At 49.2% G+C, this 27770-nt stretch overlaps 1 protein-coding gene across 15 annotated transcripts in view; it reads right to left on the bottom strand.

The window, feature by feature from the left end:
• The window catches only part of Cacna1d (calcium voltage-gated channel subunit alpha1 D), a 424715-nt gene that overhangs the window by 5991 nt on the left and 390954 nt on the right, over window positions 1-27770 (bottom strand). For 13 of the 15 annotated variants that reach the window (XM_050158046.1, XM_050158045.1, XM_050158057.1 and 10 more), the window contains 10 exons: window positions 27330-27457; window positions 27091-27187; window positions 25572-25674; window positions 23680-23781; window positions 19078-19208; window positions 6390-6503; window positions 5332-5696; window positions 4758-4784; window positions 3370-3519; window positions 1704-1867 (listed from right to left, as the gene is read on the bottom strand). In XM_050158046.1, the coding sequence (XP_050014003.1) occupies window positions 1704-1867; window positions 3370-3519; window positions 4758-4784; window positions 5332-5696; window positions 6390-6503; window positions 19078-19208; window positions 23680-23781; window positions 25572-25674; window positions 27091-27187; window positions 27330-27457 (1381 nt within the window). The remainder of the gene's footprint in view (window positions 1-1703; window positions 1868-3369; window positions 3520-4757; window positions 4785-5331; window positions 5697-6389; window positions 6504-19077; window positions 19209-23679; window positions 23782-25571; window positions 25675-27090; window positions 27188-27329; window positions 27458-27770) is intronic. The other 2 variants (XM_050158047.1, XM_050158059.1) reach the window with 1 other exon arrangement.

Genomic DNA, 27770 nt, shown 5'->3' with positions numbered 1-27770 from the left:
AGGACACCAGGCTTGGGTTTCTGGGGTCCTTTCGCAAAGCCAGGGCAGTCCTAGAAACACTTCTACTCAGCTGTGGACTTCAAGGAGTCCTGTCTGTACTCTGCATTAATCCAGCTATTCTTTCTGAGGTGCCAGCCTTTCCCAGCCCAACAAAATTCTGCATGTCCCCAGTTCATGTATGGGAGATCAGGGACTGGCCCAAAGAGGCCTCCCAGCCATCTTGGACTTCACAGAAAGCTTTATAAACAGGTCAAGCCCTTGGATGGGATAGCCAGTGGCAAGGCAGAGTTAGTATTGTACTCAGGATAAGGGGCAAGCTTGTATCTCCCAACCGAGCTGCCGCTGCTTGTACAGAAAGCCCCTCCTTGTCTGCTAACCAGTGTGACGACAGAAAATGGGCCTCTTGGTCAGTACAGCCTCTATACCCAATACCTAGACAGGCCATCAGTCAGAACTGGGAGAAAACAACCCTTCTACTCATCAGGACCCTACCTTTAAAATAAGTCCCAGGTCCTCTCATCCAGTGGGCTCTACAGTCTCTGGAAGATGTGGCTCTTTTATCACCCACTCCCACTGCCTAAGAATATGGGCCAGCGTAGCCAGATGTTCCCCACCCCACCCCAGGTCTGCAAACTGGAGGGCAGTGCCAGTGTCCTTTCAGATGAAGAAGGTGGCTATCCTCTGCTGTGGGGTCAGGGCACTCAAGTGTCCCCTAGTGAAGACAGACGGCCTGAAGAAGGCAGCGGGAACGGAAGGGAATGGACTGTGCTCGGCCTACTTCCACCTGTTTCGTTTAGCGTTTATGGGGAGGAAAGGCCTCATTTAGCAGCATGTGTTTGGGGATAATTAAACATTAAGCACTCAGACGGCTCTGACTACACTCCCAACAGGCCAACAGAGTAGGACAGGGCCAACCAACCGTGTTCGTTCCCGAACGCACAGTCAGGTTCAGGAGATCCTGTGAGTCAGCTGCTTCGGTTACTAAACAGAACCCTCAATTAAGCTTCGCTGCTCATAAACACAAGAAATGGATATTCTTAACCATTATAAAACACCCACGCTTGGCAGAATTCAACTGCCCTTTAAGGGATTGGCAGAGACTTGGGGATAACCACAACTACAGGAGAAAGGAGAGCCCTATTTCTCTCTGGCCCAGAAGGGGCCTGCTCTATCTGGGGGTCAATCAAGGCCCTGGACTGCCCTGGAGAGAGGGAAGAAAGGGGGAGGAGAGGTGGGTCCCTAGGATGGATCCAGGTGCTACTCAGAGGCAGGGGTTCTCCAGACAGTCCTGGGCTAGGGAGGTCTGTCTGTCTGTCTGTCTGTCTGCCTATCTACCTATCTATCCATCAGAGGCTCAGTTCTCCCACTGTGGAACAGGAGAGTCGGACGGACTATGAGTCTTGCCTACCTCTCAGGATGGATGCAAGATCAAAGGCAATGAATGCCCTGTGCACAAAAAGCCTCCTCTTAGAGGGAGTGTGGAAGTCTGGAGCCACACTCTGCCTCTCTTTTCTCAGAAAGAACCAGTTCTAGGGACATAGATGACAAACAGGAAAGCACTGTCTACCGGGGTACTGGCTGATCTTAGGAGTTAGCGGCATCTCCATGGTAACACAGATCCATCATTTATCCCATGGGAGGGACAGGGAGCAGGCATGGTACCCTCTGGCAGGCTTCACCCTAAACAAGAAAGCTGGCCTCACATGGTGGGGTGGGAGGTAGAAGGCGTCTCCTCGGAGATCTCCGCGAGTCATAGCCAATGGGTGAGTCATCATCTTCTAAGAAACTTTGGGGGTGATGGTAGCCTTGGGGCCTCTCAAAGTCCATGGAGCTGCCTGGGTACCTGTTGTAATAGCTGTAGTTTTGCCTGGCAATCGGCAAGAGAAAAACAAGAAGGTACACATGAGGTTCTGGGCAACGACTTTGACCTAGCTCGGACAAAGCCTACCCTGCTCCCTTTGCAGTCAGTTCGGAGCAATGGAAGCTTCCAGGTGAAGACCAAGGACCATCTGAGGGAACTGGGGCTTGGGATGAGCCACACAATAGATGTTTTCATGCCAGGCACAGGCCGAAAGCAAACGGCAATCGCACAGACCTTGTTGGCCTGACTACCCTTTATCTTTCGGAGACCATTGTCCCAAGAACCTGACCTTTCCAGGTACCTGACACGGGAATGCCATGGGCATGCAGGCTCCGTACAGAGTGAAAAACGGGAGCACCCATGGTTGGGTTCTTGTTTAAGGAGCATGTTTCTTTTTTTTTTCCAAAAAAGAAAATGAAAAGGTTGGCCCATTGCTGCTGTTAAAGTAGCCTGAGGCTAGCAGAAATGGCTAAGGACATCTAAGGAGGGACCTGGGATGAACAAGCCCCCAAAGTGGGATCCACAGGTTCTTTTGGCTCCAAATCAGTGAATGTGGAATTTGGGTGTTAGCAGGAGGTAGTGCAAAGGTAGTGGTCAGCTGTGCCTCAGGAGCTGACTTATGTTATGTTAGGACATATAAGGCCATTTCCACTGTGTGGGCCCTCAACCTGATAAGATAGAGATGTGTAAGTCAGGAAGGACAGTGGTACGTAATTTTGTCTTCCTGGAATGGCTGCACTGTCCTAAATCAAAGTCTCTATTTTTTAATTTTTTTAAAATAGGGTTGTTTACTTTCATTTTACACGTGAGTGTTTTGTTGGCATGTATGCATGCCTTGTGCATGCAGTGCCCACAGAGACCAGAGGGGGCATCATCTCCCCCAGGAACTGGAGTAAGTGAGAGCTGTTAGCTGCTACATGAGTGCTACCAACTGACCCTGGGTCCTTGTGCCCTCTGCAAGAGCTCTTCACCCCTGAGCACTGCAAAGGCTTCTGTTGGCCTGCTGCATTCTTTCTGCAGGACGGAAGTTGGGAGAAGTAGCTCTGGCAGAGGGAGGCTGTCCTAATACCTTGTTCCCTTACCTCCAGGAAAGATCCTCATAGATCTGATAGAGCAGGAAGCAGGGGCCAAGGTTGGTGCTCCCAAGTCAGTTCCTAAGAACTTACTTTGCAGGCCAGGTGTGGTGGTACATTGGAGAGGTGGAAGCAGGCAGATCTCTGTGAGTTTGAGGACAGCCTGTTCTATATAGTGAGTTCCAGGACAGCCAGAGCTATGTGGAGAGGCCCTGTCTTAAAAACACCGGCCCCCTAAAAAAGAACTCATCACTGAGATGACGGGGGTCTGTCAGCCATGGCAGGGCCAGAGTCCTTGCTGAGGCTCTCGGAGGCCCAAGGTGAAACAAGGCAAGCTTGAACTCCTGTCTGGTGTGGCTACCAGAACACTGAGTGGGAGCGGGAAGAGTGGGGGAGGGCTGGTCTTCTGTGATCAGCCCAGGCTGAAGCCCTCACCTGCTCCAGGTGGGAGAGCCGTCATCTTCGCAGCACTCCTCGCTACTGAAATATTCCTGTTCCCCCAAGCAGTGGGAGTCTCTAAAGTAGCCCTGTGTCTCAGGGTCTTCTCGGCAAATAGTTGGAAGTTGCTCATCGCCTGACTCAGACCTGCAGTTGGGAGAGAGATCTGAGAGTGTGAGGAGGCGATGCCCAGATTCCCCAGTCCACCCTCAGAGTGCCTGCTTCTTCCTACACACTCCTGCCCCTGACCATGTGACTACTCAGGCCCTGGCCGAGATGCTCTGTGGCTGTGCCCGTGTGCATCTGTGTGTGCGCGCTTGTGGTCTCGGAGTGAATCTCTGTGTGTGCGCATTTGTGTGTGTGCGCGCTTGTGGTCTCGGAGTGCATCTATGTGTGTGCGCATCTGTGTGTGTGCGCGCTTGTGGTATCAGTGCATCTGTGTATGCGCGCGCATCTATGTGTGTGTGTGTGTGTGTGTGTGTGTGCTTGTGGTCTCTGTATCTTGCACACCGCTGGAGCCAAACAAATGTGCCTAGAGACCTTGAGACCTAGACACAGACGTAATTTGAGTAACGGATCAAGGCAGACCCATTCTGGAGTAGCACTGTATACTGTAGTCAGAAGTCCAAGAGAAGACGTGAGGTTTCCATGCTCACTCCCACCCACCCCAGCTCTGATCGGTGTGATTGGAGAGCCCGGGACTGAGACTTCTGTCCCGCTGACTGCATCCTATCAAGTGCAGCTACTGGAGGAGTTCTGGGTTTTACCAGCAAATGTTCCTGGAAAACGTCTCCTGAGGTTTCCATAGGCTGCCCTGTGCCAGGCCTGCCTCTTCCTGGCCTCAACTTGCAGGAGACCCAGTGGGCTCCGTGACATCAACCCAGGGCCTCCTGATCTTACTGGAAGCAATGAGCCTGGAGCCCTTTCCTCTCTTGTCCCCAACAAAATGATCATCCTACTTGTTCAGCCCAGGACAACTCGTGTCCATAAGAACATCCCCGACACATACTGAGGGTTATGGGAAGTTAACCCCAGGGATCTGGCTCTTGGTTTACAGGATATCATCTGGGCTTTGCTTCTCCTAAGCCCTATAAGAATCTGGACCCCCAAAGCAGTTAGACACAGGGGCAGAGAAAGGGGGAAGGCGAGGGGGCACTGGTGCTTGGATTGCAACAGCATCTATGCCTGGACCTAAAAGTCCTTTTGCTAGAAATAAATGGGAATTTCTCATTCCTGAATGCAAGCTCTGGCATTTTGAAGATCTATTAGGTGACTTGGCTAAAAGACCTATTTCTTCTTCCTTGACACTGAGCAAAAGTCGTGGGGGGTAACAGGGCAGCATGGTATTTAAAACAAAGACAGAGGCAACGGCAACGGGCACCTACCTAATGTAAGTTTCATAATAGCGGGTTCTATCCAGGAAAGGCATACCATGGGAGGGAGGGAGAAGAAAACAGTTAAACATTTCCAAAAGCATCAAAAGTACAGACACCAGCCCGCCTCCTGGGGGTGGGCAAATATGGGCTTGCTGGCTACATATGGGCTACTATCTGTCTTCATGTGACCCATGAACTCGGGAGAGAGTTTACATTTATAAAGGGCAGAAATGAAGTAAGAAGAAGAGACCCCTTCAGCCTATTAGAAAGAGACCCTTTCTAATCCTACAGAGCTCAGGGTTTGGTGTCTACAGAAGAAATTCTGTAACCCCCAGCCCAAAGCATCTTGTCAAACTGGGGAAGGTGGACTTTGTGGCAACCCACGCTGCAGGATGGTGGACAGTGGATTGGTAGGTCCCTCACATAAACAATGTATGGACAGGCCACAAGCTGAGTGGACTCAAGTTCAATTACAAGCGTCTGCAGGGAATTACCACGTGCCAGAGCAAAGGACAGAAGACTCGCCTTGCTCTGCAGAGTGGACGTGACAAGGGCAGACAATGCATCTCCTTTTCAAGGTTACCTTTTAATACTGGACCTTCTTTGGAGCTCTCGATCATGCTTGTAGGAGTAATGCCCATTTTCAGACGCATGCTCAAGGGTCCCAACGCTGGGCCGCTTTCCGTGGGCAGCTTTGGACATATTGGCATTATTGAGATTGGCATTTGTTGAGGTGGGAACGTGCTTCCCTATGGAATTATGGTTATGATGGTTATGACACACCGAATTTCCTGCTGGAGGAAACAGCGGTTTCTCAGTATCACTTGCAGGTGGAATTGAAGGCCTTTGGACATGCAGGGGACGGTGGGTGGTATTGATCTGCTGAAGGGACTCCCTCCTATCACTATTAACATGATTGACATGGTTTCCAAGCAGGGCACCATTTCTCTGCAAAATAATGGGAGACAACACCAGGTAATTTAACAAGTATTTGATGCAGGCTAGCTATGTTAGGTCATTTTTTTTTTCTACATGAAACACAAATTCTAGGCAAGCTCCAGAGGAACCCTGTGAAACAACCTGAGTGTCTCAGTGGTCAGGTGAACGTACTCATGTGGCAGTTGGCCCACCTGAAAATGAGGAAGGTTACCAAGTCCTGAGCTGGGGAGCAAGTTCTCTGCTGCCCCTTGGGTTTGTTCTTCCAGTCGTTCCAAGATGAGGTGACTTAAGCCCAGCTGGCTTGCTGAGTAGCCCCAAGGTGGGGGTACTTGACATTTTCTCTGAGCTTTGAGGCTGGCTGGCAGATCAAAGAACTGGGCTAGAGCAGAAGGAGGGCAGCGTGGACAACTGCTAGAAAGACCCAGAATGTTCCTGGACTCTGGTCAGTTTGCTGTGGCCAAGCTGAGAAGCTGGCAGCTGGGGATGGGGGGGGGAAGCTCAGGAAGGGGATGGTCTGGCCCACGAGAGGTGCTGGTGGATGGAGAGGTCCCAGGACGGACAGGGGCAGGTTGTTCCATCCCCTCTAGACCCTGCCACTGGTCTGTATTCTCCACACTCCTCTGTGGATCAGAGCCACCCCAACCAAAGTCCTGCCCCACTCTCTCCATGTGGCCAATGAGTAGCTAGGCACGGAATAATTACTTTGAATACATCTTCTTCGTCTGCTTTTGATTCTTCCGGCTCATCATCTTGCAAGTCACAGGATATAGCACGTCGGATTTCTGGCCCAATGTCATGCAGAGTCCTTAATCCCGCCTGGGTCAATGAAAATGGCAGAAGAGGTTAGACATCAAGGGGCCCTGATCCAGCCTGATGGAGTACTGAGAGGGGCGGCCGTCTCCAAAGGCCAAGTCAAGGAACTAATGTGACCTAGGGTGTATGGGATATAGCCAGGAGGTCACAATGGTACTAGGTTGGAGTGCTTAAAGTCTGCAAATACTCCTCCTACAGCACACTAGGTACTAGGACTGTCACAGCCAAGAACGCATGCCCTGACTGACTGACAGTCTTCAGAAGGGCTGTTTGCAGAGAATCACATCCGGATCTCTGAACAGAGCAAGGAATGTCACCTGGTCTTCCTTTAAAAAAAAATGAAGGGAGAAGAATTGCATGGCTGCATGGAGGCTGAGCTGGCCTGGGTGCAAGTAAGCAAGCAGCCATTGGGGCCACTGCCTCACTGTAAAGCATGGAACAAGTGAGTGACGTCATACCCTGCAGTCACCAACACACTCAAATCACAAGGACATCAACAGTCACACAGGCTGAGGTTGCTGGGCAGTGGGGCCACCCAAGCCATCAGGGTCCCCTTGGCCCACAGTTCATGCAGGTTGAGAACTCACCAGCAGAGGGACCGGGATTCTGAAAGCCACACAAATGGTGGTCTTGTTACCATCTACAGGTAGTACAAGACCTGTGGGTGACAGCTCTAGGCTCTACACTTCTATACAGCCCATCCGTCAGGACAGGCCTGGCTAAGCCTCTGCACTGCCCACAGCTGCGCCAGGGACACATTATGACATGCACACGACCCGTAGAGAGGGGAAGGTGGAGTCACTAGCTCTGAGAAATTCGAATTTCAGCATTAATTTGAAGAAGGTCAAGAGGCTGACTTCAGACTAATAGGGGCTTCATCTTTCTCTACAGTTTCTCTCTGATCTTGGGTCTACCTCCATTATCCATGCAGCAATAGCAGCCGCCTGCAATCAGGAGCCTCTACGAGCTCACAAAGCACCTAAGGTACCAGCTGGGCAAGTATCCTTCAGAAGCTTGTGTTGCAACCTCAGGGCCATTTGCAGAAGAAAGTTGTGCACAGAGGGCGTGGAGCTATGGGAAGGACTGAGATAAAGAACAGTGTCCATGCCTGAGATACTCATCTGGTGGGGCAGACTCCAGGGGAAGGGGAATGAGGAGGGGATGCAGGGAGAGGGAGGGAAAGCAGGAGAGAGGGGAAGGAAGGGAGGGGAAGCAGGGGAAAGGGGAGGGGAGGGAAGGCAGAGGAAAGGGGAGGGGAGAAGGAAGCAGAGTGAGGCTAAAGCAGCCTGAAACCCTGGTGTGAGAATTCTCAAAACTGGTCCTCTGCAGACATCAGTGGTGACAATGGTTAAAGTAAAGTGGTCAGGATGTAGAGTTGTTCAGAGGTTTCTCAAGCAGCCACATCCACAACATCCCCTAGGTTATTAGATGGTTCTACACACAAGGATAGACAGGCTGGCTCAGTCCCACCCCTGCTATGATAGGAGACTAGCGGCTCCTTCTTCTTCATGAATTACAGGGCCAAAACTCACGCTGGAGTCAAAGTGTCCTGCCTAGGAGTGTTAGGCAGGCAGGGGTCAAGCGCAGCACACTCCTAACTAAAGCTGAAAGCATAGCATGGCACCCTAAACTTACTATGATCAAAAAAACATGGCGATGAAATCTTTCTAGCATACACGTCAATGTAGAGGAAGGGAAAGACAGGCATATGCCAGAGTTCCAGAACACTTCATGACGTGGCCACACAAAAGCTACTTCTGTTCTGCTGCCAGCAGATCATAGGCACTAATGCACACAGGCTTTGGCAAGCACTTGCATACACACACACACACACACACACACACACACACACACGAGCACTTGCATACACACACATGCATGCACACATACATGCATGCACACACACACACATACACACACAGTCACATATGCATGCTCCCTCTCTCGATTGCTATGTCCAGTATATTTCCTAGGTCTGCAGCAGACCCAGCTCTACCCCTTGGAGATACCATAAAGGCAAACCCAGTGTGTGTTGGTAGATGCTCTTACCCAGCACAGGTATGTGAAGAAAAGCCATACCCATTCATTCAGTTTTCTAGGGTGCAATTATCAGGAGACAATAAACTTGGTAAAAATCCCCTTGTCTGACTTTGGGAGAAAAGGCTGTTACATATTTGAGGTTCAAACAAGAAGAAACAAGGCTTGAAACACCTGCTGCTGTACCCACAAGACAAACATGGGTTCTATTCGCTGTGACCAACACTCCCGGGTAAACTGTGCACATCCAGTCATATTTTCAAGGCCTAGGGGCCAGGAACGTTCCCCAGCTTAGACAGCAGTCTTGCTGCCATTTAACTAACTGGACTAGGTGTGATTAAAAGAAATAGAAAACTATTTATTTGGATAATTTTTCACATCATCCTCTGTTGATGAGTTGACATTTCACTGAAATACACATGTAACAATTGCAGAGTGAAAACAGAAACTGTCCCCACCACACTTTCAGAGTTCCACGAGATTGGGATTCCATTGACAGAGTGGGCAGTAAACACACACAGGACAGAGGCTTGGCTTGCAACATAAATCATGGAGAGGGTTGAGAGGTGGCTCGGAGTACCACTTCCCAAAACAAATAACAACAACATATTTATTAAAGAGACACCGAAGGAGGAAAGTCTAGGCATCACTCTTCCCAGATGTGAAAGCGGAGGGTTCAGAAACCAGGATCCTAGTTTGCAAAGCACACCAGGTAAGAGTGGGGCTGGCTTCGCTCTCTTGCATAGGACCTGGGGGCAGGGAACCAGCACATAGGTTCCCAACTAGAATTGAAATGAAGCTTAAACACAGCACCCTGGATTTATTACATACCACAAAACATGAGAATGAAAATTGTTCTAGCACACATATCAAGCTAAAAGGTAGCTTAGGCTGTTCCAAAATCCCATAGGCACAGAATCCAGTTCCAAAAGCACAGTCAACTACCTTAAACCCTCAGAGAAATTACTTAGTTGTTCACAACACTAAATTTTTTTCTTGAAAAAAAAAACATTTACAGTCATTAAAATTTTCTAGTCTTTCATATTTGTATAAGTATCTATCTCTTATCAGCAAAAATATTGTTTAAATTTGAAATGTGGTCATTAGCACTTAAACCCACACAAAGCCATATAAAGTCATTCCATTGACATCGCAGTAGAGTTATAGTTTTGAATAAACACAGAATTGCTATAAAATATAAACAGTATTGACTTGTTTTAAGATGTCCAATCTTACAAAATATTAAACAGGATCAAGCCTAGTCTCTGGTTGACTTTAAAATGCTAGCTGTTATCATAAATATTTGTTTAAAAAAGAAATGTTGGCGCTGCGCCTGTAGACTGTTCCTTTAAGTTTTAGACACCATTTAATTGGAATTTTATAGATATTTACTCTACTTAATGATTAATTCACCAAAAATAAATTCTCACTAAACATTTCTGAAGCAACAGCAGAAAGCGGTGGCCTGCTGGGGAGCAGGAATGCCCACTGGGAAACCCAGACCTTGCTCACTCAGGGTTGAGTGCCGGCTAGCTGGCTGCATGTGCCAAGCTTTGCTGCCTGCTTCCCCAGACTAACTCCCTGTGGCATGCCAGCCCTCTGCCAGCTCTCAGCTGCACAGCACGCACACACAAACAACCAGAAACCCACCCCATACCTACGCTGTAGCAGTGAAGGAGAGAGAGGCGAGTCTCCAGGCAGCCCTTGGAGAGACCCTCCATCTTCACAAGCTGGGTGCCAGGGCTCCAGACTCCTGCCAAAGAATGCTACTCTGGCACAGCCTGCTCCGCCACCCAGACAACACGCCTCATTCAGCCAAAGCTGGCTCTATGCAGTCACCTCGCTATTGACAAGTTCTGGTTAATTTTTTTCGGGGAGGCAGGCTTTGGCCCACACTCAATTACAGAGGACAGTTTTAGCCTAGCTCTATGAGAAGACAGGGCTGGAGGTTAAATTCTGATAGAATGAACGTGTGTATCTACAGGCTGTCCCCCGCCTCTTCTGCACACATGGGCACACCCCTTGCTCTATCACTGCTTTCCTCCGGGGAAAATGTCATGGTGTGGCCTTTGTTTCCATTGTGAACAGGCCTTCTGTTAGACAGAAAGGGTTAGAGGCATGGGCACAACACTCCATTATTCATCTACAGAGAGCCCTCCTCTCCCGAGATCATGAGTTACCGAGGGTTAGCCCTGGGCTGGAAAAGTGACGTGTGCCACCACACTCTGAAAGCTAAAGGGGATATTTAAAAGCTTTGTCACCTGTGACTTGCCCTGGTACTGAGACACCTATCTGTTGCAGTTCCATCTTGTTTCAGCTGGGGATTGAAACAGGGTCTCATATATGCTAAGCAAGCACCACTGAGCCACACTCCCCACCCTTCCACCTTGATGCTTGGTTTAGGTTTAACCTCAGAATCAGAGACATGTCTGCATGTTTCCTAAAAATGCAGACAGAATTATATAAAATTGTTTAGGCTTTTTTGATTGTATCATATTCCTGTCATTGTGAGCCTGCATACTGAGGGAGGAAGAGCCAAGATGATGTGCATGGGTTAAATAACGTTGTGGAACTAGCTGAAGGCGCAGCAAGGACCCCTGAGCCCTAGCTTCGCTCTACCCGGGGTGCAAAGGCAGCAAGTCTGCAGGGAGAGGGGGGTGGCTGAGTCTCAACCACACACCTCTGTCAAGGTTGCCCGCCTTTTAGGTAACCTATTACATTGCTCCCCCAGCATCACATACACACACCCTCCTTCTCGCTTGTGCTACCCAGAGGTGCTGAGGATTTGGAACACATTTCTAACTGAACACTACTAATTCTAACCAGATCAGCAGGTAGTGAAGCCTGAGCACACCACATGACCCCTGGCCTGAATCCGATGGACATGTGGGCTGCAGGGACAGAGGAGGAGCATCCCAGTGAGGAGGCTCCCGAGCACAGATCATCACAACGAGGCTGCTGCATCTTCTACCTTGAAGGGGAGCTTTGGGTCATCTCCCCAGAGCACTGTGTTTCAAGGGTTGGTTCATGGACCTCTTGGCATTCTGAGACTCCTCCAGGGGTCCACGAGGTCACTGAGATTTGTATATGACTGGATGTCCTTGGCCTTGTACGCTCTCATTCTCTCACGAGCATGCTGTGAGGGTTCCAAAGGCTGGGTGACAGTGATGTTGCCACCACCCTGGCATCTTTGTGCTTACGTATTCTTGCATTTATAAAATTAATCAGCTTTAATTTATAAGACAGTAACTATTGATATGCAAGGGTTCTGGATACATCTTAGGAATAGGAAAGGCCCTAAGACCAAGATGTTTGAGAACTGCTGACCGGTCCATCCTCCAGCAAGTGACACCACCATGACCACAGTGTCAGCTTTCTTCAACTCCTCCCTACCTCTGTTCATTATGTGGCCTCTCTACGCTAGCCTCTGCCTCTTCCTTAAGTTCCAGTATTGCAGGCACGCACTAACACATCTGGCTGCCTTCAACACTTCACCTGGCTTAATTTCCCATTATCCCAAAGAGCCAACTCTCTCGGGCCTAAGATAAGCCAAGGAGAATAAGTTCACCCAGGTACCCACCCACCTGGGAACCCTAAGTTTTACTTACCAAGTTCCTTCCTAAAGATAACTGAGCAGTGATATGTTAGGCTATGAAGGGATGCTAGGTGCATATCAGTAATAACATGCTATCATAATAAGAGCCTTTACTATTTGATCATTTGCCTTAACTTCTTTTCCATTAAGGCTTTTGAGACATAAAGATGGTTGCTTTCAGTACAGTCCAATTTTTGTCTTCCAGGAAGCTCTCAGTCATCCTGTAGACTGATTCTGAACTGGGGATTCCATGAGCCTCCTTCCCACCCTAACCTGGCTTCCCTGTGGTGGATGCTGCTGGTCTCTGTCACAACTGATCCAAGAACTAAAAGTTTAACATCATGGATCCATCCAGGAGCTGGGTATTAGGTTTGCTGCGCTCGTCTTCGGGAATTTCAGACATGACTTCATTATTCCTTCATGTCTTCCTTTCTACTGAACGCTTACTCTTCTGCCAGGACCCTGAGAGAAAATGACAGAGGCTTCTGAGGCTTGACTGCAACCTGAGTATCAGGAAGCCTGGTCCTCTGTATACGGAAGTTGGGGGCCGTTCTCTCCACAATCAACTCTGTTTCTTCGCAACATCAGCCTTGTAGGCAAATGAACATTTCCTAGCTTCTGTGGGTTTAGGTGATATACAGAAAAAGGCCTGTGTAACTCTACCCATTAGAACTATACGAGAATCTAGTGATCTACCAGAAGTGATCTCAAGGCCAGGTGGGGAGGGTGAGGCAGGGAAGCTGCTTGCCTAAGGGATAAGCATTTATTTGACCTATGTCTGCAAGGCTAACCAGTTTCCCTCTCATGGGTGATGTTTGAGTTCTCTCTGCTACAGTGGCTACCCTGGGTACCACTTCACAGTGGTGATTCCAGAGGCCCTGCTAAAATGAGATTAGCCCTGTGGTCGCTGGAGCATGGAGAAATTTGGGAGAGGGGCCAGGCTGTTGGCCCAATCTGAGAGACTTGAATGCTGTGGCAGATCATTATTGTCAGTGGGCTCTGACCTCCCGCAGGGGGTCAGGCATACCAGGTGTTTGTCTTGGCTCATGCATTCCCACACCACCCACAATGGTCTTCAAACTATGAGGATGGAAAACACTCACACAAACTCCCAGCCTCACTATGGTCTGTACAAGGGTCTCAGCTGGGCCTGTCTCCACAGTGAGGTCAGGAGGCCCACTGTGGTGTAGAAAGGTGAAGTCACATGGCAAGGAACCTCTGTGGTCAGGGGCAAATGTCACAGGCACAAGATGTCACTAGAGAAGACTCCTCTAGGCTTACCTGAAATAGGCCTGAGAGAGTCATGCTGCCCACAGCAGGGGCCCTATCCATTTCAGCCTGGCCTTCAGGGTAGCTGCACCCCAGAGATTCTTGGAGGAGCTCTCCTTTGTACCAGAACAGGGCTGCCCAGAGTCCTGCTCCCTCCTCCTCGCCCTTCCACCGCACCCCATTCTCCCCACCCACTCATGTCATGAACACACAGGCACACACCCTACTCCAGGCCAAGCAAAATGGAGCAGTGGACTAGAAGTCCTCCTTCTTCCTCTCGCCCTACCTCTTGTCTTTTATTCTTCCCCATTAACTCTGCTCTTTGAATGCTGGCCCTCCTTGGCCATTCTGGGCATCTTGAGCTATAGCAGAGGTATAGACTTGACCCGTTCTGGGGATGGGTTTAGGGTTTAAGAGCAATGCTCTCATCAGACAACATTTTGGGCAAAAAGTCTGCTGCTGTTACTGTGTGAGAACGTGACCTGACAAGTTACCTGTTTGCATCTTTGCACGTTCCCTAGTGTCTTAAAAAAGGGGGAGAATTCCTCTCGATGGATGACTACAGTACAGAACAGAAAAGAGATCAAACCAAACCAAGAATTTCTTAAAGTTCTGGTAGTAAACAGGCATATGATATTATTATTGTTGTAGTCTTAATAATAAGCAATTATACGTCCAAGGAGCTTTACAATCACTTAGCTATTCCTCACAACAGCCCTGTGAGGTAGGTCGACATTGTTACCCCCATTTTACAGATGGGGAAACTGAGGCACAGAGAGGTTAAGTGTCTTGCCCAAGGTCACACAGCAAGTGAATGCTGGAGCTGGGACTAGAACCCAGGTTCCCTGACTCCCAGTGTCCTTGAAAACTAGGCCATACTGCTTCCAAAGAGGCATCCCAGACTGGCTCTGAGCGCGAGTTAGAGACAGACAATGTTAGATGAGGTTTGGGTATGGTGGCATTTCCCATAGACACGGTAAGATGGAACCTGAGGTCTGCCTGGTTGGTTTCGGCATGCGGGTGTATGTGTTAGTTTCAGTGGGTGTGTCTGAGCTTCCTGGCCTTCCACTTATTAGTGCGTTCTGGACTGGGTCACTGCAGCCAGCAGGGCCGGGCACCCAGTCAGGAGGGCACGGCACACTGGCATAGAAACGGAACTCTCTGCTCAGTGCCAATCAGCCTGCCAGTCTTTGGGAGTCTGGGCAAAAACTAGGGATGCAGGACTTTGAGATGGAGTCAGCTGCCCACCTTAGGCAGGTCTGCTTAATCCTTTTTAATATATATATATATATATCTAATATATATATATATCATTTAATCATATTTATTTATTTATTTACTGGCCAGCATCAGCAAGTTGCGTTCATTTCATTTCTCTATGGGGCAGCTGCCCTTCTCCTTTGCTCTCTTTCTCTCTCTCTCACTCTGTCCCTTTCACTGAGTCTCTGGTTTGGAAGGGAAAAACCGTAACTCATACATTTCCCTTCCATGAAAAGGAGCCACCATGAGCAGTGTCCACAACAGGCAGCCATGGCTCCACGGGTGAGCCACGGCCCCGCTTCTGCCTTCCAGAGGAGTGCCTTGCTCGGAAGGGGTCTCCCCGGGGCTTTGGGATTGCTCTTGCCTGCATTTCTCCTGAAATGCTGCGTCAGTAGAAATAAGCCCGAGTGTGAGCTTGCCCTTTCAAGGCCTTAGCCACAAGCGCCTTCGGACTAACCAGCTTGGTGCGGCAGCTCAGGCAGAGAACTCTAAAGCATCCGTTCAAGCATCTGAAACAAACGAATCAGCCAGTGAAATCCCATCTGTTAGCATCTGTTCTCCTCTTACATTAAAAAAGGAAAACATAGATATATAAAAGAGCAATGCTATGGCTTCAGGTGGAATCATAGTTCTTTAAAAAAAAAAAAAAAAAAAAAAAAGAATCTCACTGCCTTCCAGATTAAGGTGACAGGATTAACAGGACCACACGTAGGTCAGATCTCTGGGAGGAACTAAGCTGTCTTTGTGCGCCGTGCCTGAGAAGGCCACAGTGAGGAACACTGGAGACTAATAGCTACTTTCAATACCACCTGCATCTCCCAACCACCCCCGTCTGTGGCCAAGGCATAGACCTTAAAGCCACTCAACCTAAACACCTAATCCTGCGGAGCTGTAGAACGGGCTCCTTAAATCCAACTTCTAAACAGACAAAGGACTAGCTGCCTGGGGTTCCCTATGGTTCATCTGGGTGGCTTCTCACATGGACTCCATGAGAGCAGACAAAAGACTTGAATGTCAAAACAAAGAGAAATGAACAAAACTCTCCCCACTTTGGGGCCTTTTGGAGCACGTGGCATCCCAGAGGCCCTCTCTGGAGGTGCAATGGGACTGCAGGAGAGGGGACTGAGAATTTCTGGGGCTGCGTGGCTATGTTTCTTTATTTCTTTGTTCACTGTGGAAACTTGCAGGTCACTCGGATGCAGCAACATGGATGAAGAGCAAATGCTGAGTCAAATTAAAGGGAACATGTTTTGCGATGAGCGGGCTAGAACAGAACGGCTGTGTGCAGCTTCTCTCTGCTCCTATCATAGAAGGGCGAGAGACTGGATGATGGGGATGAAGGGAAGGATGGAGTGGATGGATGGAAAGTGCACACTCACTCAGACCACAGAGGCCAGAGGACACAGGTGCCCAGCTCCACCCGATGCAGAGGCAGGAGCACCTTCAGCCATGACCCACCACAGGGAAGGTTGACAACACTTGGTCTGAACACAAGGAGACCAGGATGAGCCCACAGGGTTCAGACCACAGTGTGCCTGTGTGCCCTTGAGAGCCATGACATGGAATGGGCGTGTGGAGCTTGAGTGCCAGTTCTGAGAGCTCTTCAGACAGACCCCACTCTGCAGGCCAGCACGCACAAGCTAGGCTGTTCACACAGTAATTGCCACAATCCACTTCCTACTACAAGCAGCCCGGGAGCCACGCCTGAGGTACCCTGTTGCCACAATTATGTTGCTCCTTTCTCAATCAGCCAAAGCCCCTCGGCAGCTGTCTCAAGGGTGCCTTTCTCCCACGACTGAGCCCAGTTCCCTACCTGCCACATCACCCATGATATTTCATAACACAGAAATGGAAGCCTTCTTATGCACTAATTAAATGTAGAATAACACTCACACTTAAAGCCATTTCTATAGCAGTGGAAGCCAAAAATGTAATTAGAATTATCCATCAAGGAGACAAACATTTTCTATTTTTAATGCTTGTTTCAGAATAAAATGCCTTTTCAGAATTTAACTGTCAAGATTATAAACACAACTTAATTTTCTATGCTGTATGCTTAATATAAATTACAGCCCTCGCCTCAATTCTCAATAGAACCATGGAAAAATGTATTTGTATCATATAACTGGAAATATTTGCCTTTTACCAATGAAATGAAACTTTCTTTAAATAATAAAAATGAAAAGTCTTAAACGGGAGAAAAGCCTCAACATTATTTTAACATAAGGTGGTTGTCTCCACCTAGAACCTTCATGGCATACTGTTGGTACCATCTGAGCCTTCCTTCAAGGCTCAGTAAACTCCATATGCAGTGACTATTTAAGCCATGTGCTGTTTACGCTATTTCAGACACAGAAACACCCATCCAGCCACCAGAGCAAGCCTTAGGGCTTCAGAAAAGCTCTTAACCCACGCCCCATACACACACTTCCGAGTCTTTCCATATAGACCCTTCCCTGGAACCCGAGAGTCTCTTAACTCAGACACAACCTCACTCGACAAACTGTAACATAAGCTGCAGCAGAGAGATCAATTCTAGAGCAGACTAGAGTTCTAGAGCAGCAAGGCATTCTGGGTAGGCAGGGTGTATCCGCCAAGCTCGGAAATTCAGTCAGTCTCTCCAACAGGGCTGAAGATCACGTGAGGGGGCAGCCTTGGGCATGCGCTAACGCTCTGCTCTCCGCCGGTGGCCAACCTCGTCTGCCGCCACCAGGAACATACAAACCAGGGACCGACTCAAATCTGCAAACTCAGATTTTGTCACGAGAGGCTGCTTATGAGTTAGAGTCACAGCAGTCACGTCTGCAAACCGGATCAGCAGGAGGGAGATGAGAGCTTACATCGAAGCCTATGACCTGAGATGGCAGCAAACCAGATGGCTGAGCCTACAACTCACATGATCGGGGACGAAAGAACCCAGACTGACTCGAACAGATGTGGGTGACCACCTGCCCCACCAGCGAGGTATTTGTTCAACCCTTAGGATCTCCCCATGACTCATCCGGCCACTGCCCCCAGGTCATCTGCTAACCTGTGATACACACACCCCACATCCCTCAACCACCACAATCCTTCATCCTTATTCATACTCTTTCTCCCAGCTAGATCACACTCAGGCCTTAGCTTCCAGTTACCCCTCGGAACACACAACGATGCTGCGTATTTGCTCCCGGAACAAAGCGCAGGGCTGCTCCATGTTGTGTCTTATGTCAACACTCACAAGGCCACGTTTAAGAACCATGAGAACAGGGACTTGTGTAACTTTCATGTCAACTTCTGGAGAAGCAAGGAAAACATCTTTGTTTGTGACAGACTGAAGGCACTCCGGGTAGCATGGACAGCTGGACTTAGGACAGTTGTCACTCTCCATATATCCTTGCTCTGCCTCTTAGCATCTGTCCCCGGTTCTCTTTAAACACCACAGGCCCCTGAACTACCTTCTCTAGCTCCCCTGCCTGAAAATCCTAGCCATGACTCCTTGTCTCTCCAAGCCTGCCCACCCAGAGTTCTGGACATCTTTAGGATTCTATCACTTTTAGATGCCTGAGCCCTGATTGGACCAGATATTCCTAAATGTCACATCCACACTTTGGGGGCCTGGAAGGGATAACCTTGTACATGCACGCATATGTGCCTGTGTGTGTGTGCGTGCGTGCGTGTGTGTGTGTGTGTGTGTGTGTGTGTGTGAAGGGGCAGGTCCTAGAGGAAGGGGGATGGACCAGAGACTGGCCTGTGTATAGTTCTTGCATAGCAAGCCTCACTGCCATTGGGAGACAGCACACAGACACAGACATGCCACACATACACACACACTCACACACACACACACACACACACACACACACTCAGTACATACTAGGGAGTGATGGATGCTATTGAAATGGACCAAAAACCAACAAGCCATGGGGTAAGAAACAAACAAAAACAAAACAAAGCACTTGCGTTCAGATGGAAAGCTGTTCACTGGGCAGCCAGTCCCTGAGCCCAGGGCTATGGGAAGAGGGGCCTGCCTAGGAGACGCTGCCTTCAGCCTAAAGGACGCTGCCTTCGGCCTAGGGGACGCTGCCTTCGGCCTAGGGGATGCTGCCTTCGGCCTAGGGGACGCTGCCTTTGGAGAAGACCCAGGTGGCTAGGGCATGAGGTGAGCATTCACTCCTTTCCCATCATGGCTGTCCTGGGGGCCTTGCACAGACCAGATGGTGGCAGGTGCCAGGTTCAACGGAGAAGACAAGAAAGGGAGGAAGGACTTACCTTGTGGCTCAGAAAGGGCTAGTCCACAGTGTGGGGAGTGTGCGGTATCTCAGTTTAAACAAAATCCTCTGGCACTGCTCAACCATCAATAGTCAGCTCTCTAGTATCTCAAATTAAAGCTGGCGACATCGTTAGTGACAAGAACAGAACAAGAGGACAATTCACCTGCAGGGCAATCGTGGTGTTCTTCGCGGGGTACTTCCCCACCAGGCCTTGTTCTTTCCGTTTCTTGAATTTCCTAAAGTAGTCCTGTATCAGGAAAGTGGCATAGAACTTCCCCACGGTTACCTCATCATCTAAACGGAGAGACCAGACACAGCTCTCCCGAATCAGCACATTTGGACCAAGAGCCTAAACCCTCACTTCTGGTCGGGGCAGGGGTGGGGGGCGGGACTGTGCACGAAAGGCACTGGGCTCTCAGCCTATCACAGGGGTTGCTCAGTCTAGCAAGAAGCAAAGCTTTGCAAAGCAGTTAAGGCTCAAAGTTAGAGTCAGTTAAAACAAACTGATCCTCAGAGTGGCAGAAGGTAATGCATATTTATCACGAGTTTAAGAGAGTAGCGTATTAGTAACAGTATGAAGCACCACCTTGGTTATTACTTAAAATAAACATTACAAAACAGAAAGGCCTTGCAGGCCGCATTTCCCACCCTGTGCATAGAGATTTGCATGTGTAATTACCATAAGCATCGAATGCAATTAAGCATCCAAATCCCCATGTCACAAGACGGAGGCCTAGAAAGGTGACATGAGCTTGGAAGGAGAGGAAGGTCGGAACAGAGACTGCAGCTCCAGATCTCACACGCTCCCCCGCTCTTTGCTAATAAGCTCCGAGACCATTTCTTGGTTTGAAATTCACCACAACTGGATTTCTGCCCTGCGATGACAGCCCCATCTAACCTCAGCACTGAGCAGGCTCTATTTCTGCTCTGGTCAGAAACAACTTCCAGCATGTATCGCTCGGGAATCAGAACTCTGCTGGCAACTTTGAAGGTAGATGCATGAGGCAGAATAGGGGCTCCGACTGTCTCATGGTAAACCGTAGGGGACATGTCAGTGTGTCCCGTGCCCTGCCCACAAGGTTTTCTGGGTAGAAACTGGCAAGGCTACATTAGCAGCCTAGCTTGTGTGGGGCTGTTTTGGGGGTTGCATGCTGTCTGATGGGACCTAAAAAGCATGGGAAGAGGAACAGCTGTGGGTGCTTGGGCTTCTGGTAAAACCGGCCTTGCAAGAGTCATGTGGATGGAGTCACGAGGATCAACCTGTCTAAGATTATATTCTCCCCTATAAAATGGAGCTCCATCTCAGAAGAACTGAGGATGTGGAAGAGAAGATGTACAAGGCACTCGAACCCTAGTGTGGGCTGCTCTCGAGTTGAGTGTCCTTCAATCACAAGCCATCGGTCACTACTGTTTCAAAGCAAGCCAACACGATCACTTACTGAAGTGGATGATAGAGCATAGGCGGTTTGGGGCCGCTGGGACCCACTGAGTCCACGGATAGAACTTCGGTGGGTTTTATTTAGTGCCCGCTTGTGATGTAGCACCCTGAGACTGCTGGGCCACTTTGGACAGCTTCTCCAGTCCCTTTTGCCAGAAGGTGCTCAGCATTATCTGACAGGCTGTCTTGGGGTGGGTTGGACGTGATAGATGTTAAATTCCTTCTGAGCCCAAGCCAAGAAAGCCTTGATATGGTGGAGGGGTTGCTGAAGAAAACTGAGGGCTCTCTGATTGGCTCTGACTGGCCCTGACTGGTTCTGACTGGCCAGTTCATCTACCCCATCCAGCAAGGCACCCTGTCTGGGTATGAGGGGGACTGTGTCCAAACCCGGTTCACGTTCCTCACACAAACTCTACATACAGTTCTGCTTACCCGTCTAAGAAAGGGAAAGGTTACATGACTGGACCAGGTCAACTGGCCTGGATCTGAGCCCAGGGCCCTCTCCTCCTCCAGCCCTAGCTCTCCACTAAGAGCCTGGCTCTAGCCATGTCCAACACCCGCTTTCCTTTGAGCTGCCTCTCAAGTTCTTCCTAGTGCTTTTCTAGTAGACCATGGCTGCTGGGACAGCATAGCCCCAGAGCCCAAAATCTCTGCCACCTTCAACAAGCAGATGTCTTTTGTATTTCAAGGCCCCATGAGCCTTGGAAGACTCCCTGACTCAATGTAGAGGATCACTGTGTTCATCTATACCAGGATGTTTCTGGTAAGAGAAGTTCTGGCTTTCTCTTCAGCTCTGGAGTGGTAGGGCAGGATTCAAGGATGACCTGATTGTCTTCCCTGAGAAAAAGCAGTGCTGAGAGACCTGGATGAACAAGATCTCTAAAGATCAAGAAAAGCTAAGGCTTGAGCAGGACAGGGAAGGAATGGAGAGAAGAAATGCCATCTGGGCTCAGTAGAACACAGAGCAGACCCAGAACCAGATAGACGGCAGGAGGATCTCTGAGGGAGAGGAGCTTCTAAAGAGAAAGGGAATCCATGAACGAGCAGAGACAAAAGGGCACTGAGGACCCAGGCAAGATTCCAGTCTGAGACATCTCCACATCATGGCAGGAGTGGCGAGGCTTCAGGCACAGAGCAGAGAGGCAAATGATCCCAGGATGTCCTCCCCAGCTGGTTCCTGACATCACCTGTCCATCAAGCTCACAGTGAGCTGTGACAGCTCAGAGTACATCCCAAAAGCTGCCTAGACAAACATCACCAGCTCTGAGGTCGCCTGAGCACCCTCAGGGTACAGGCCCACCACTCAGTCTGCTCTCCCTAACCACATCATACTGCGGGAGACACTAACACCTGGAAACACCATCTGTCTGTCCCAAGGGAGGGACCATGGTGTCATGTTTTCAGTGTGCCATGATGAGGAAAAAGTTGGGAACTACTGGTCTACTGGGAGATAAGAGAAAAAAAAAATGAAAAAGACCAATGATGAATACAGACGCTGAAACCCAACCAGAGCCATCCACTAAGCCTGAATGCCACTGCTGCTTGTTCTCCTTCGGTGCAAATGTCCCTCAATGAGATGTAAATAGACAAGCAGGTGCTACACTGGGCACAGGAATGGGCACTACAGAATCTCGTGGAGCATCCCACCTCTTCCTAAGACTCTAGTTCTTTCTTCTCAGGTATCATAATGCCTCTGGCTGCTATCGGGGAACAGACTGACATCTATCATCCTAAACCCCAAACCATGTAAAGAAACACAGAGAACTACCAGGCCCCAGAAATGGGGGATGCATTCATCCTTCCTGAGAAGTTTAATAGAGATAAATGTTGATCAGTTTTCAAAGGAAGGGAGTTTAGATCATAAGCCAAATTCTGAACTGGTTTTCCTAGTAAGATAAAAAGAAGCGGGGCGTCCCAGCGATGCAAGGGACACTCTTCAAGCGTACCTTGTGTGAGGGGGGCTATTCCTGCGGGCATTAGATGGGCCACCATGGAGGTGGTGTTTCCAAAGAGACAGAGTTGGAACAAGAGAGAGGTGAGTGTCTCGGGTTAGTGTGCAGAAGGTTTACACAGACAGGCACAGCCCACTATTCTGAAGCATGCATCTGTATTTCAGGAAACAATGTAGGGGAATCCAGCTGGCAAGAGATAACTCTGATTCCATGCCACCACCCTAAAACAGAATTGCTTCAGAATATTCTGAGAGTTGAAAGGAATGGAGGCTGCAGAGAGAGCGTAAGCGTAGTGGTTACAACAGTTTAAAGAGCGGTTCATCTAAGCCATGCGACCACTTGGATGTGCAGCTGAAAGGAAAAAAAAAAAGGGAACCAAGAGGAGTTTTAAAAGTGCAGAATCAGGTGTGGGGAGCTGGGGGTCTTCAAGTGGGAATTTCCCCCCAACTTCGGTCATTTCTTTCTGAGTTGTTTTCCCAGAGGTGAGCCAGTGGCTAGGCCAGCTATGGGTGGCCTGAATCACCAATGAAAGCCAATCCCACTTAAGAAGCAGAACTGGCTAATAATACATGGCTCCCTCTGTCCTCCAGGAGGCACAGGATTCGGCTTCCAAATCTGAACCACGGCATCCTATTAAAGCTCGATTTGTTATAAAACACAGCAGATGTTTATCATACATCCAGGCCAGGCTGAGCTGGACAGCTGGGGCGCGGGGGCACTGGGTGAGCAGATTCTGCACTTTTAAAACTTGAAACAAAACGGTTGGAAAATAACCATCTCACTTCTACGTCCACATGTACTTAAAAAAAAATAGAGAAACACTATATATATTACATATATATAGTGTAAAGTTTAAATGTTTAGTCAGTTAATTTGTGATAAATAACAAACGGAAATAAATAAGCATGCTTGTTAGTTCCACCTCTAGATTCTCATTAAAGGACATTCTTGCTAACTATGGTGGTAAGTCCAGCCTTAAAATTATTTTACAAGTATTCTTTCCTAAAAACTACCCATTTTTCTCAAGACATTTAAAGGTGGGAACTAGATGTAGGCATTTCTTTTGGGGCAAAACTTACAAGCTTTAAATTTTGTGAGCGCTGTCATTTTTTTTTTTTTTACTCATTTTTCTACCGATAGCAAAAACCCTGCTTAGACACGTGGGGTCTGACTCCTCCCCACTGAAGTCGCTCTTTGGCTTGGCTGCCTTCGTATCACTTCAAATACTTTCTGTGAAGCCAAAGACTCCTTTGGCTGTGGGGCTCCCACTCTATGGTTTGGTGAGGCATTCCGCAATCCCCTCTGGGCAGGCTGCAGGGGCTACACTGACACTAACTCCTGATCAAGAACTACTTAGGAAGTAGATCACACTGACCACCAGCTGGCGGGACAACTTGGTCAAGTAGCTTCATGCTTGTCTTCTTCCAGATTTTCTTTATCACAGCTCGGAGTTCTTCATTAGCTTGCTCCAAGTTTCCTGAATCCAAAAGGCAAAGAGGGGAATGTGGACGCGGTGTGGACAAGTCTTGCTTCTGTAGCCCAGAGCTCTCTTCTCCCCTCGCTGTGCTGTCCTATGCTGTCGGGTTCTTGGATTGCCTTCCTGATAGAGCTTTCCCCTTGGGCTCTTCACTGTGAGTGCCAAATTCTCTTCCTATATGCAGAAATACTTGCCAAGCCCTCGCAACTGGAAGACCCACCACTGGGGGACAGTCATGTTTCACCTGGGATCCAAGAACTATCCTCTTCTGCCACAGTGCCCTGCCCCAGATAGGACCTGTGCTCCCCCCTTGAATCCCAGACCAACTGCCTCTGTGACGGCCTCCTCCTCTTCTTTATCCTCCTCTATCTCCTCCCCTCCTCTTCCTCTTCCCCATATCCCCTGCCCTCCCCTCTTCTGTCTTCCTTCTCCCCCCTCTCCTTTCTTCTCTAACTCCCCTTCTCTTCCTGCCCCTCTCCATCTCCCTCCTCCCCTTCTCCTTCTCTTCCTCTTCCCCCTTCCCCTATCCTCCTCTATTGTACCCCAATCATGACATTGTTCTTGCAGACTCTGTAGGCACTCACCCTCACCTCACAACCTGACTTCTCCCTGTGTGTCTTACCTACTGATTCATCAACACAGACCATCCTACCTTCTGGAACCATTAATGATGTGTGTTTGTAGCCTAAGAGGCGCATGTTAGGCCTGAGGAAGTTGGCTTTGCCGGGTAGAGCTCCAGGGCTGTGAAGAACACCCATCCTCTGACTAGATACCGTCTTCTCTCAGCTCCCTTCTTGCCTCTACTTCCTCAGCTCAGGCTCGCACCCCAGCCTGTGCAGCAAGCTGCTTCCCATGCCACTTATAAGGCAGGCTCTGAGCTAACCCAGAGGCACATTCCACTGCCTTCTTAGCCGGGTCTGCACAGGGCTGAGTGTGTCATGATAAGAAGTCCAGCTGGGATTTGGAGCTGCTAGCACGTCTCACACACTAACCATGTGGTGCATATGGTGTGTATGTGTGTGTGTGCACACACGCACGTGCACAGTAGTGTCCTCACCGTCCACCCCGCCTGCTTAGAACTTTTCCCCAACATCTTTGCATGTGGTTCCTTTTTGTGGACAAAGAAGTTACTGCTCGGAAGGGTGGGTTGCCTTGCTGATGGTGTTGCTGAAGGACAGCTGCAGTGAACCATCTGTGGTTTCTGTCTATGCACCAATACCTTGCCTGTTTCTTCTGCAGTAGAGTAAACAGTGTGGCGAGTCAACTTGAGATAATATGGAACAAAGCAAAGTATGAAGGAAAAACAGAAGGGCTGGGCGAGTCAGCTGGCCAGAGATATTCTTCCTGTATTCATGGCCCTTTCCTGAGCCATCCCATTCATTAAGAGGAAGCCCAGAAGAGAAAATCAAAGTGTGTGTGTGTGTGTGTGTGTGTGTGTGTGTGTGAGAGAGAGAGAGAGAGAGAGAGAGAGAGAGAGAGAGAGAGAGANGGGGGGGGGGAGAGCTCCCACTGCCCCACAGCTTCTCTTCCTCTTTCTGAGTCCCTCTGGAATACTGATCACTTCAGTAACTTTGATTATAGCCCGAGGGAGGGTTTGCTGAGGAAAAGATGTGAAGGGTTTCAAATCCTGTGTGTGTGTGTGTGTGTGTGTGTGTGTGAGAGAGAGAGAGAGAGAGAGAGAGAGAGAGAGAGAGAGAGAGGAAGAGAGGAAGAGAGAGAGGGGAGGTGGGGGGGGTAACATCTCCCCCTCCTGCTACCTGTCCTGTATCCTGCTTCTAGAGAGCACTTACCTTCAGTCTTGATCTTTAGAGCCGTGCGGACCAAAGCAAACAGGGTTGCATTGAACATGACCGTCCCATCACTGTTGAGAGGCATGTTCATGGCAACTAATCTCTGTGGATGAGAAAGAGCACTCAGGAGAACACATGTGTTCTGTGATGGCCATGACCCTTTTCGATGTCCATTCTCTGTTTGTCCCTCATCATGCTCTAGTCAACCCTCACTTCAACTCAACAGCCATGTGGGAGCATCTCTGAGATGGTTAATCATAGGTATCAATGTCTACGGGCACAGCAGGGTGACCGGGACCACCATTCACTTTCCTGACAAATGCTAAGTCAATAAAATGAATGACTTTGTGTCTTAAGAACCCTTAGATCCTTCATGTAAAGGAATGTGGAATCCAAACAAAGATAAACTCAGTCAACTGGGTTCTGGGCTCTCTGGACTGGATGGGCTTCCTCAAAAAGTTCAGCAGGCAAACCTTGTATTCCTGTTGCTATAGTAACATGAGATGGTTTCTGTGGGCTGTATGAGAGAAAAACCAACATGAACGAGGACTCCCAACAACCAGTGTGGGGGGATCCCACAGATACCTCAGCTTCATGCCCCAGGGAGGGGCTCTCTAGAACTCTACAGCAGGGAGGCCACACGAGACATGTCACCATTTCTACCACAGTCAAGCTAGGGCTCAGTGTGTACCTACCACAAACTAGGAACCAATGTCTACCACCGCCAAGCTAGGTTCTAATGTCTACAACTCCCAAGTTAAGGGTTAAATTAGTTCTTTCCTCATCACTCTCTCCTCATCCGTCTGCGAGGTATTTCCCCATTGTACTTCCTCAGAGGGTCTCCACGCCGCCTTCTCCTCTTTGCCCATACCCACAGCCCTCATCCTGGCTGCCCAGTTTAGCTCCGTCCTGCAGTCTGCTTCTACATGCTAACACAATCAGCTCTGCAATGGTAACCTGAAATTCATGTTCCTTCCCCAGCTTCATCATTCTCCACAGGACTCGGTGTGACACAGAGTTCAGTCAGGTTCAGCTTATGCATGGGGCCCTCTGTCACCTCTCATGTTCTCGTCAGTGGTTTGCTGTCGGTCAAGCTGAGGCTCCTTCTGCCACAGCCTGGACTCTGGATTCCCTCTGTGAAGCCCTTCCCGCCTCTGACTAGCTCCTAGGTCTCCTCTGTTTGTTATGTTGGTTTGGCGGTGCTGGGGACTCAAATCCAGGACCTTTCACATGTTGGATAAACACTGTCACAGAGCTACACCCACAACCTCCTTGCCTTGTCCTAAATATCATTTTCTGGGACATCTAACCAGGTGACAACTTGTAGCATGCCCTTCATCTTCTTACTGTTCCTGGTGGGATTCTAGGTATTGTAAAATTGAGGGTGCCTCCAGTGCAGAAAACACTCATTACTCTCTCCACAGGCCCACCTTAAGGAGAGCCTGGCTGATGTCACAGTGTTTGCGTGTGATTAACAAAGCAGCAAACAAGCCTTCACGTTTGAAGGCAGGACACTCACCTTACATGCTACTCGGTGTGGACACAACTTCCCAAACCCCAGAGGAGGCTGGATTCGTCGGAGCAGAGTGACCACGTCAAGGTGCTTTATCCTTCCCCTGGAAGAAAGCACAGTTTGCGGTCCTAGGCAGCACGGCCTTCCAGGAGCTGTCAGCCCCCCACTTCCACCCGCCCTTCCACGGGAGCCTCCCGACATCCCCAAAGGACGCCCACAAGCCAGGTGGGTGCTTTCCAACCTACTTTGCTTCAGGGTCATATTCTGACCATATTCTTTTGAATTCATCCAAGTGGTGAGGCCCCAGAATAGACCAGTCTCGGGTCAGATAGTCAAAATTGTCCATGATAACAGCCACGAAGAGGTTGATGATCTGGAAATGTGGATCAGGAGGGAATTTCAGAGATGGTAGGGGAGATTCCATACACTCTATCTGCCTCCTAACTACAGAGGCACGGAATACTGGAACCCACATTGCAGCCGCAGGCCATTAGACTCTCTTGCTGTAGAATGGTTAAGGAAAGGGCAAGCATCTGGCCAGATGGCTTGACACACACTCAGGAGGGGGTGGGTGGGCGCATTAACTAGCACCCGAAAGCACCCTGTAATCTTGTAATTTAATGGTAGCTAGAGACAGCTCACACTTTGGGGGCACGTAAGCCATGTGCAGTGCCTTTGAAATGTTA

The sequence above is a fragment of the Alexandromys fortis genome, unplaced genomic scaffold, assembly GCF_014885135.2.
Source record: "Alexandromys fortis isolate MF-2015 unplaced genomic scaffold, M_Fortis_MF-2015_v1.1 scaffold_106, whole genome shotgun sequence".
NCBI classification, from domain to species: Eukaryota; Metazoa; Chordata; class Mammalia; order Rodentia; family Cricetidae; genus Alexandromys; species Alexandromys fortis.
The sequence above is the reverse complement of the archived record's forward strand: the minus strand, read 5'-3'. Positions and strand labels throughout refer to the sequence as shown.